The sequence below is a fragment of the Camellia sinensis genome, chromosome 12 (genome assembly GCF_055761805.1).
Source record: "Camellia sinensis isolate YWXY chromosome 12, ASM5576180v1, whole genome shotgun sequence".
Lineage (NCBI taxonomy): Eukaryota > Viridiplantae > Streptophyta > Magnoliopsida > Ericales > Theaceae > Camellia > Camellia sinensis.
Window position 1 is genome coordinate 140037984 of NC_138972.1, and position 12045 is coordinate 140050028.

A 12045-nucleotide genomic window follows, 5' to 3' on the forward strand; every position below is an offset into this window, starting at 1 on the left:
ATAAATAGTTTAAAAATCTACCTCAGATGGTGTTCCATCCTTAAACTGCACTTTGACAACTGCATATTTCTTTTTCTTGAGAAGCAGCATTCTCTTGTACAAGGCATCTGGTCAATTTCTAAACACTTATATTTTTTTGTTGACCTAAAACCAAAGAGATAGGAGAGACTTCAAACATCCATTGCAACAAGAAACTCATCATAACGTTTTTTAAAGAGTATATCCAGTTTCACAGAAACACATGTCCTATAGAGAACAAGAGGTCCAAATATTCTCTTTAGATTATCTAAACCCTCATTTCATTTTTTGTTTTTGTTTTGTGTGTGTGTGTGTGAATTATAAATGTGTTCTTTTTCCTGGAGGTCAAAAAATACAAGTGCTGGATTTTTTAAATCATATCTCTGGGTATGAGTTGAATTTTAAGTATGACCATGTGCCAAGGGGATAATGAGGAAATTGCAACCTTGGTGAGCAATGGATGCTATGTGCAGTGTTTAAATCACAAAATGGAAAAATCAAGTGATTCAATTTTAGTAAAGCACAAATGGAAAGATCAGGAAATTCAATTTTAGTTCAGTAAATTATTTGCTGACTACCTATCTATCTTGAATCTGTTTGTTCGATTAGAGGAAAAAAATAAAAATAAAAGAAAATAATGCAATGAATTGCAATTTAGAACCAAATCTCACCTCTTGGATGACCTTCCTTGCAATCGCCTTACATTTTGCAATATCATCAAGTCCACTATAAATCATAATTGAATCTGTATCACCATAGATCACCTACTAGGTAGAATACAATACATGATTTAGAAGCCAAAGTATTTTGATGACTGAAATCAGGAAAAGGATACGCGAGTTGAAATAATACATTAAAAAAATATGAATCTCAGCATTTAAGAAATAACCTCTAAGTTTAAATTATTCTGAACTAGATCAACAGTACTTTGTAGGATCTCCCTTCCCTACACAACAATGATGTAAGTAAGTTGCTTGAAACTAAAACAAGAAAACAACATTCAACCAAAATTTGCGGACTTAAGCAAAGTTAATTATCAGCATCAAATTAAAAGTCCTACTTGTAGTGTTATCAGCTCTGCAAGCGGTTTTGCATAGAATCTGGAATTGGAAAAACCCAGGCAACCATACATACTGCAGGTGGGGAAAAAAAATTAAAAAAGAGTAATCACGGACACAACAAACAAGAGCTACAGTGAGTTACAATGAGAAGCAAAAGAAAATGCAAACCAAGTGAAACAGAAACCTGTTTGCAGTGAGTTTCAGTGCTTGCTGTTGTATGTCAAGCTGCTGGACCTTAAGTGTCATGACCCGAACCCGCCCCTATGGGTTAAGGACATAACTGACTAGTAATCCTGAGATTACCTACGGCCTCAGACCAAAACAGACATAACTCGTCAGAGTAAAGGGGCCAAACGGAAGCAATAATTAAAAACTTTGCCCATAGAGCCGTGCTTATATGCACATCAAACAAACCATACATGTATATGTTAATAACCCACAACAAAATATAGTACCATAAAATCCTTTACAGACAGGATCATCCAAACTGAGTCAACCCATATCAAAACTATATACAGATATACATAAAGTCCTTGCCAACAAGACAAACTATGAGTGCATAACAAAATGGCAAGGATGGGTCTCGTGCGTGAGACACAAGGCTGACTCTCCAAAACTCATGTTGTTCCTGGCAGACTTCACTGGGGCTGGGTTTGGACTTCTCTTGGCTCACCTACAAACACATGAATGAGCGTGAGCAATAGCCCAGTGAATAATATCAAATACAGAAATTACATAACAATGTAGAACAACATGTTCCAAACAGCCTTTGGCCCAATTCACATTTCTACTTAACATATATATACTTATACAAAATTTAGATCAAGTGACTGTAGTTCCAACATACTGGCCTTTGGCCCATTCAGGTTTCCATTCCTGTCAAAACGGCCTTCGGCCCATTCATTTATGTCAAAACGGCCTTCGGCCCATCCATTTATGTCAAAACGGCCTTCGACCCATTCATTTCTGTCAAAATGGCCTTCGGCCCATTCATTTCTGTCAAAATGGCCTTTAGCCCATTCATTTACGTCAAAACGGCCTTCGGCCCACTTATTCATGACAGAACGACCTTCGGTCCATTCATATAGGTCAAAACGACCTTCGGTCCGTTCATTTATATCAAAACGACCTTTGGTCTATTCATTTACATCAAAACGACCTTCGGTCCGTTCATTTATATCAAAACGACCTTTGGTCTATCCATTTACATCAAAACGACCTTTGGTCCATTCATTCCTATCAAAACGACCTTTGGTCTATTCATTTACATCAAAACGACCTTCGGTCCGTTCATTTATATCAAAACGACCTTTGGTCTATCCATTTACATCAAAACGACCTTCGGTCCATTCATTCCTATAAAAACGACCTTTGGTCCATTCATTGATTCCTGTCAGACTTTTGTCCACAATCCCAATTAACAACTCATAAAGTTTATAAGGGAATAAACAATTGGACATTGACAAGCTTTCAAATATTGATATTACTCACAGTGATCGGCTTGCGGATTTGCCCTGGAGCTTGACCCTACACATTACATGAACACAAGAGGGTCACTAACAGTTCAATCCATTCTTTAATTCACATATTCCTCTTTAGGCTTTATTCCTATCTCATTAACTCATTTACGATGTTTAACACATGCCTAAGAGTGTTTACAAGTGAAACAGAACGGAAAACGAAACACAGAACGCATGAACGAAATTTCAGAAAACAGGGTCCCCGCTCGAGCGTGGACTTCCCCGCTCGAACGGACCCAAGAGGCCTGCAAAAGTACTGGTTACCTCAAAATTACGCTCGAGCGCGAATGGGGAGCTCGAGCGGTAGGCTCATCTACAAAAGCTCCCCGCTCGAGCGTGAAATATCCCGCTCGAGCGAACAACCAATTCTGCAAATAGTGCTGGGAGCACGAAATTTACGCTCGAGCGTAGTTTCTCCCGCTCGAGCGGGTCTCAAAATTCTGGAAAACCCAGAATGTGTTCTTGAGCTCAAATTCGGTTTCCAACCAACATATCTCGTATGCAATGACTCAAATCTCAAATATAATTATACTAACATGATGTAAACCCCAAATCACAACCCAATGGAGCTCAATTCACAAACAATTCACATGCATGGCCCAATCTCCCATCAAACTCATTCTAACATAACAAATTCATACATTCAAGTTCATATCTTCATAAATTGTACATGCATGTGATGAATTGCCACATTCTCAACTTAGACAACACAAATGGTGATCAAGACATGAGTTTCAACCAAAACTCTACATGAATCATGTATTTTAAGCTTATACATGCTATTTCAAAACATTTCGTCACATGCACGCATATATCAAGCTTTAATCCAACAAAACCAACCCAATTTCATTTCAATCTTACTTTTGATCACCCAATTAGCTTACACACACAAAATTACAAACTATAATCCAAGAATTACTCACCTAGAAGCTTTGATTCACACAATCTATAACAATTCTTGGATTATCTTCAAGGTTCCCAAGCTTTAAGCTACAATTTGCACAATTCTCTCCTCTCTCCCTCTCTACAGCCGACTCTCCTCCTTTTTCTCAAGGTTTGATCAGCCAAAATGAATACATAGGAGAGAATGGGAAGTGTAGTGACCTTACCCAACAATTCCCACTAACTCATGATAATAATAGTAAATAATTGGGCACCAATTTACCAATTTAATCAACTTAATCTGGTCCGAATCAATTTTTCAATTAAATTTCACCGTAGGCTCTAAAAATTATGCCAATCACAATGGCATAATCAATTTCGGGTTCTGTGGTTGATAAGGCCCTCAATTTAATTTCCAAAGCAGGTTATTCAAACAGATATTCCTATGATGAACAGATAAAACTTCAAAATCATATATATTCGCATAATGGCGCACAAAATCATATCAAAACATATAATCACATTGGCATTTGGGACCAATTAGCATAATACAGAACAGGGGTGTCACAGTCTTCCCCCCTTTAGGAAGTTTGGTCCTCCAAACTTAATTTACCTTCGTCGGGAAACAAATGTGGATAGCGTAGTCGCATTTCCTCCTCTTTTTCCCACGTAGCATCCGTTCCATAGTGTTCCTTCCATTCTACTTTCACCATTGGGATGGACTTGTTTCTCAATTCTTTCACTTGTCGGTCAACAATTCTTTCCGGCCATTCAGCGTATTCCATATTCTCATCCATAGCTACCCGATGATAATCAATCACATGTAACGGGTCTCGGAGGTAACCCCTCAACATCGACACATGAAACACGTTATGGATTTGCTCGAATCCCGGTGGCAAAGCAACTCTATAAGCAACTGGACCAAGCCTCTCCAAAATTTGAAACGGCCCAATGTAATGGGGCGACAACTTGCCCTTTTTCCCAAACCTGACTTGGCCTTTCATCGGAGAAACACGGATGAACACATGGTCGCCGACCTCATACTCAAGAGGTCTTCTCCGAACGTCTTCATAATTCTTCTGTCGGTCTTGAGCTATTTTGAGCCTTTGCCGAATAGTTTTGATCTTTTCAGAGGTGTCTTGTACAATTTCAGGCCCAAGCAAAGCTCTGTCTCCGACCTCTGTCCAACAAATAGGTGATCTACACCTCCTACCATACAAAGCCTCGTATGGTGCCATACCGATGCTGGAGTGGAAGCTATTATTATAAGCAAATTCTGCAAGTGGCAAGTAATCTTCCCAACTCCCTTGAAAATCCAAAGCACACATGCGAAGCATATCTTCCAAAGTCTGTATCGTTCGTTCTGACTGCCCATCTGTCTGTGGGTGGAATGTAGTGCTGAACCTTAGTTCTGTTCGCATAGCTTCCTGCAAACTCTTCCACAATCTAGATACAAATTTCGGATCTCTATCCGACACAATGGATACCGGAACTCCGTGTAAACGGACAATTTCATCAACATAAATAGTAGCCAACCTGTAAGCAGTAAATGTAGTTTTGATAGGCAGAAAATGTGCAGATTTAGTCAGTCTATCAACTACAACCCAAACAGAATCCATACCTCGGGAAGTCCGAGGTAGGCCAACAACGAAATCCATAGTCACATGTTCCCATTTCCATTCAGGAATAGGGAGAGGTTGAAGTAGACCGCCTGGTTTCTGATGTTCAGCCTTAACTTGCTGACACTGAAGGCACTTGGACACATATTCTGCAATCTCTTTCTTCATTTTAGGCCACAAATAGGTTTGTTTCAAATCCCGATACATTTTATTGTTACCTGGATGCATAGCAAATACGGATCTGTGGGCTTCATCCAAAACCCTCTTCTTTAGTTTCGGGGTATCAGGGACACATATTTTGTTCCGGAATTTCAACACTTCATTCTCAATACTAAATTCTACTTTTGGACTTGTCTCAACTTCATCCGTTACCTTTCTAAGGAACTCATCCTCTTTCTGTTTCTGCTTGATTTCATCAACAATTGCCGGCTCGGCTGTAATAGCGGCTATCAATCCGCCCTGTTCACATACTACCACTTCAATTTCAGACTTTTCAAAGTCTTGCAAAATCTCCCTTTGTTCAGTAAGCAAACAAGCCATACTCCCTGTTGATTTTCTGCTCAAGGCATCCGCCACTGTGTTAGCTTTCTCGGGATGATACTGAATCTCTAGATCATAGTCTTTTATCAGTTCTAGCCATCTTCTCTGACGTATATTCAACTCTTTCTGCGTGATGAAGTATTTCAGGCTCTTATGATCCGTGTAGACTTCACATTTTGCTCCATACAGATAATGCTGCCAAATTTTCAAGGCAAAAACAACTGCGGCCAATTCTAAGTCATGTGTTGGATAGTTCTTCTCGTGTGGCCTCAACTGCCTGGAGGTGTAAGCAATAACTTTTCCGTTCTGCATTAGCACACAACCCAAACCTTTATAAGATGCATCACTGAAAATCACAAAATTTTCCGTACCTGAAGGTAGTGTCAAAATTGGTGCCGTGGTCAATCTTGTTTTCAATTCATGAAAGGCTGATTCTCTTTCACTATTCCACTCAAATGGTTGTCCTTTACGTGTCAATTGGGTAAGAGGCACAGCTAATTTCGAAAAGTCCTTCACAAACCTCCTGTAGTACCCAGCCAAACCCATAAAACTGTGAACTTCTGTCACATTAGTCGGTGTAGGCCAATTCACAATTGCCTCTATTTTCTGCGGGTCCACTGAAATTCCTTCCTTGTTGATCACATGCCCTAAGAAAACAACCTCATCCAACCAAAACTCACATTTCTTTAATTTAGCAAATAGTTTTCTTTCCCGAAGTATTTGTAAAACAGTCATCAAATGATGTTCATGTTCAAGTCTATCTTTAGAGTATATCAAAATATCATCGATGAAGACAACAACAAACTCATCAAGGTAGGTTTTAAAAATTCTATTCATTAAGTCCATAAATGCTGTCGGAGCATTAGTCACTCCAAATGGCATAATAAGAAACTCAAAATGACCATACCTCGTTCTGAATGCGGTTTTCTCAACATCCTCTGCTTTAACCTTCAGCTGATGATACCCGGATCTCAAATCAATCTTAGAAAACACCTGCGATCCCTGCAACTGGTCAAATAAGTCATCAATACGGAGTAAGGGATATTTGTTCTTTATCGTTACCTTGTTCAATTCCCGGTAATCAATGCACAGGCGCAAAGTACCATCCTTCTTCTTTACAAATAACACTGGTGCACCCCAAGGCGAAGTGCTAGGCCGGATAAACCCTTTATCAAGAAGGTCTTGCAACTGTTCCTTTAATTCTTTTATTTCGGCAGTAGCCATTCTGTAGGGGGTTTTAGAAATAGGCTGGGTGCCTGGCACAGTCTCAATAGTAAACTCTATTTCCCTGTCTACCAATTCCCCTGGTAATTCATTCGGAAACACATTCGGAAATTCTCTAACAATAGGAATATTATTCAATTCAACACTCTTAGATTGTTCAGACAACACATAGCACAAATAACCCTGGCACCCTTTCCTGATCAGTTTACATGCTTTCATTGCAGATATCAAATAAGGTGGAGGCACTACCCCATTACCCACAAACACAATCTCTTTCTGTTCTGATGGTTTAAATACAACCCTTTTTGCCACACAGTCTATGGTGGCACAATACTTGGTCAACCAATCCATGCCCAAAATTACATCGAAATGTCTAAAGTTCAAGGGCAACAAATCTACATATAGGGTAGTATCCTCAATATGCATGTCACAAAACCGATATATAAATTCACATAACACAGATTCCCCCGATGGAGCAGACACACATAACAAATATGGCAATAACTCTAGGGGTCTATTCAGTCTAGATGCAAATGTACATGTCACAAATGAGTGTGTTGATCCAGAATCAATTAATACAAAGGCATCCTGGTTACATATTGAAATAGTACCTGAGACAACGGCATTGGCATTCCGTGTATCGCCCGGAACGAGTGCAAAAACTCTCCCCTGTCTCATTGTATCCCCAGTAGTAGCAGATCTCAAAGTGTTTCCCAGCTTTGGGATCGATGCAGTGGAGCTAGCAGCTATCTTTCCACTGTTCTGATTACAATCTCGGGCTATATGCCCTTGTTTCCCACACTTAAAACAGGCTCCCGATGCACGGTAACAGACTCCACAGTGCCTTTTGCTACAAATGGTGCACATGGGAGCTGTGTCTCGGGAAGAACTCGAAGTATTTGAGGAGCCCGTGTTTTGCTTTTTCAGAAATTTCTTCTTCGAAAAGAAGCCTTGTCTTTTGTTGCCTTTCCATTCTGTTGTTGGCTTAGCTTGTCTAGCTATGTTAGCCTCTGATATGATGGCCCGATCAAGCACCCCGATGTAGGTCTCCAACTTCAGGACATTCACCCTCTCTAGGATGTCACTTCAGGGCCCACCTTCAAAATGCCTTGCCTTCTTATAATCAGTGTCAATTACGTGCGGTGCAAACCTGGCCAACTCAGTGAATTTGGCCTCATACTCAGCTACAGTCATGCTGTCTTGCTTGAGTTCCATGAACTCTGCCACTTTCCTATCCCGGACACACTACGAAAAGTACTTGTCATAGAATATTTCTAGGAACTTTACCCAGTCAACATCCTTATGATTCTCTCGCATCAACATCCACCATCTTCTCGCCTCGTCTTCTAGCATAAAAGTGGCTAGAAGCACTTTCTGAGTCTCTGAACAGGGGAACACTTCAAATAATTTCTCAATGCCGAGGACCCATGCTTCGGCTTTCAACGGATCTAATCCCCCGTGGAACTGTGGTGGTTTCATTTTCTTGAATTCCTTGGTGAGAGCTATAATCCGGTCATCATTTTGATTATCTGGCATGGGTGGTGCCGGTGGTCAAGGTGGCGGATATGGTTGCTGCCACTGTTGTTGCCACTCCTGTTGCTGTCTCAAAGCTTCTGCCATTTCATGTATCAGTCTTTCCATTCTGTCCAGTCTGGCAGTAGAAGATTCCTCTATCTCATCACCTCTGGTTTTCACCATCTGATTAAACTTGCATTATATTTCATACAAAAGGTACACAAGTATGCATACACTAAGAAGCACATATTTCCAAATAATTTGCAATGCAAGTAGTTCACAGCTTACACATATAATTATTCATAACAAAACATTTAAGCATATAATCAATGCTTCCAAACTCGTATTTATCACATGAATGCATCCAAGATCTTATCTAGACGCTTATTGCTCTTTTTGGACAAGTGTGTGAGTTATTAACTCGTGCTCTGATACCACTCTGTCATGACCCGAACCCGCCCCTATGGGTTAAGGACATCACCAGCCAGTAATCCTGAGATTACCTACGGCCTCAGACCAAAACAGACATAACTCGTCAGAGTAAAGGGGCCAAACGGAAGCAATAATTAAAAACTTTGCCCATAGAGCCGTGCTTATATGCACATCAAACAAACCATACACGTATATGTTAATAACCCACAACAAAATACAGTACCATAAAATCCTTTACAGACAGGATCATCCAAACTGAGTCAACCCATATCAAAACTATATACAGATATACATAAAGTCCTTGCCAACAAGACAAACTATGAGTGCATAACAAAATGGCAAGGATGGGTCTCGTGCGTGAGACACAAGGCTGACTCTCCAAAACTCATGTTGTTCCTGGCAGACTTCACTGGGGCTGGGTTTGGACTTCTCTTGGCTCACCTACAGACACATGAATGAGCGTGAGCAATAGCCCAGTGAATAATATCAAATACAGAAATTACATAACAATGTAGAACAACATGTTCCAAACGGCCTTTGGCCCAATTCACATTTCTACTTAACATATATATACTTATACAAAATTTAGATCAAGTGACTGTAGTTCCAACATACTGGCCTTTGGCCCATTCAGGTTTCCATTTCTGTCAAAACGGCCTTCGGCCCATTCATTTATGTCAAAACGGCCTTCGGCCCATTCATTTCTGTCAAAATGGCCTTCGGCCCATTCATTTATGTCATAATGGCCTTTAGACCATTCATTTACGTCAAAACGGCCTTCGGCCCACTCATTCATGACAAAACGACCTTCGGTCCATTCATATAGGTCAAAACGACCTTCGGTCGTTCATTTATATCAAAACGACCTTTGGTCTATTCATTTACATCAAAACAACCTTCGGTCCGTTCATTTATATCAAAACGACCTTTGGTCTATCCATTTACATCAAAACGACCTTCGGTCCATTCATTCCTATCAAAACGACCTTTGGTCTATTCATTCCTATCAAAACGACCTTTGGTCTATTCATTTACATCAAAACGACCTTCGGTCCGTTCATTTATATCAAAACGACCTTTGGTCTATCCATTTACATCAAAACGACCTTCGGTCCATTCATTCCTATCAAAACGACGTTTGGTCCATTCATTGATTCCTGTCAGACTTTTGTTCACAATCCCAATTAACAACTCATAAAGTTTATAAGGGAATAAACAATTGGACATTGACAAGCTATCAGATATTGATATTACTCACAGTGATCGGCTTGCGGATTTGCCCTGGAGGTTGACCCTACACATTACATGAACACAAGAGGGTCACTAACAGTTCAATCCGTTCTTTAATTCACATATTCCTCTTTAGGCTTTATTCCTATCTCATTAACTCATTTACGATGTTTAACACATGCCTAAGAGTGTTTACAAGTGAAACAAAACGGAAAACGAAACACAGAACGCATGAACGAAATTTCAGAAAACAGGGTCCCCACTCGAGCGTGGACTTCCCCGCTCGAGCGGACCCAAGAGGCCTGCAAAAGTACTGGTTACCTCAAAATTACGCTCGAGTGCGAATGGGGAGCTCGAGCGGAAGGCTCGTCTACAAAAGCTCCCCGCTCGAGCGAACAACCAATTCTGCAAACAGTGCTGGGAGCACGAAATTTACGCTCGAGCGTAGTTTCTCCCGCTCGAGCGGGTCTCAAAATTCTGGAAAACCCAGAATGTGTTCTTGAGCTCAAATTCGGTTTCCAACCAACATATCTCGCATGCAATGACTCAAATCTCAAATATAATTATACTAACATGATGTAAACCCCAAATCACAACCCAATGGAGCTCAATTCACAAATAATTCACTTGCATGCCCCAATCTCCCATCAAACTCATTCTAACATAACAAATTCATACATTCAAGTTCATATCTTCATAAATTGTACATGCATGTGATGAATTGCCACATTCTCAACTTAGACAACACAAATGGTGATCAAGACATGAGTTTCAACCAAAACTCTACATGAATCATGTATTTTAAGCTTATACATGCTATTTCAAAACATTTCCTCACATGCACGCATATGTCAAGCTTTAATCCAACAAAACCAACCCAATTTCATTTCAATCTTACTTTTGATCACCCAATTAGCTTACACACACAAAATTACAAACTATAATCCAAGAATTACTCACCTAGAAGCTTTGATTCACACAATCTATAACAATTCTTGGATTATCTTCAAGGTTCCCAAGCTTTAAGCTACAATTTGCACAATTCTCTCATCTCTCCCTCTCTACAGCCGACTCTCCTCCTTTTCTCATGGTTTGATCAGCCAAAATGAATACATAGGAGAGAATGGGAAGTGTAGTGACCTTACCCAACAATTTCCACTAACTCATGATAATAATAGTAAATAATTGGGCACCAATTTACCAATTTAATCAACTTAATCTGGTCTGAATCAATTTTTCAATTAAATTGCACCGTAGGCTCTAAAAATTATGCCAATCACAATGGCATAATCAATTTTGGGTTCTGTGGTCGATAAGGCCCTCAATTTAATTTCCAAAGCAGGTTATTCAAACAGATATTCCTACGATGAACAGATAAAACTTCAAAATCATATATATTCGCATAAAGGCACACAAAATCATATGAAAACGTATAATCACATTGGCATTTGGGACCAATTAGCATAATACAGAACAGGGGTGTCACATTAAGACCAGATGCTGTTGTATGTCAAGCGGCTGGACCTCTTTCTCACCACCATACTGCTCCTCTAACGCCCTCTTTATGTCTTCCTTTATTACCCGTTCATCATCAAATTTGAACCTAAAGAGGGAAATCATGAAAACCACAACAACAATAGACCTTGACACATGAAATAATGTTAAATGAATGAAAACATGGAAGACACTACATTAACATAACATAACATAACAAATATCATAAAATAAAAGGAAAAGTTTCTAATCAAATCAATTTGAAAATCCCCAATTTTTGAAATTGAAAAACCATAAACTCTAATATTGAAATTGAAAAGCACTAAATCAAAACTCAAAACCCTAATATCTGGACATGTACTTGAAATTGGATGGTGGGAAGGAAAGGTGCAAGAGCTCCGGTCAAAGGGAGAGGTGACAACTCTGTTTGCTTACTTTGCTGGTCACGGCCGGAGAGAGAAGCTAAGGACTCCGAAGAACTTTGTTTGCTGGAAATGGCTATCGATAGAG

The 12045-nt window shown here is 39.8% G+C and overlaps 1 protein-coding gene across 1 annotated transcript; it reads right to left on the reverse strand.

Moving 5' to 3' along the window:
* Positions 1–308: 308 nt before the first annotated feature.
* Positions 309–11662, reverse strand: LOC114276497 (DNA polymerase alpha catalytic subunit-like). Its single transcript, XM_082897986.1, has 5 exons — positions 11566–11662; positions 1264–1313; positions 1079–1151; positions 908–964; positions 309–782 (listed from the first exon to the last, which is right to left on the reverse strand). Exons 1-5 carry the CDS (start codon positions 11659–11661, stop codon positions 624–626), a joined length of 435 nt encoding a protein of 144 aa, XP_082754112.1. The 5' UTR covers position 11662; the 3' UTR covers positions 309–623.
* Positions 11663–12045: the final 383 nt, after the last annotated feature.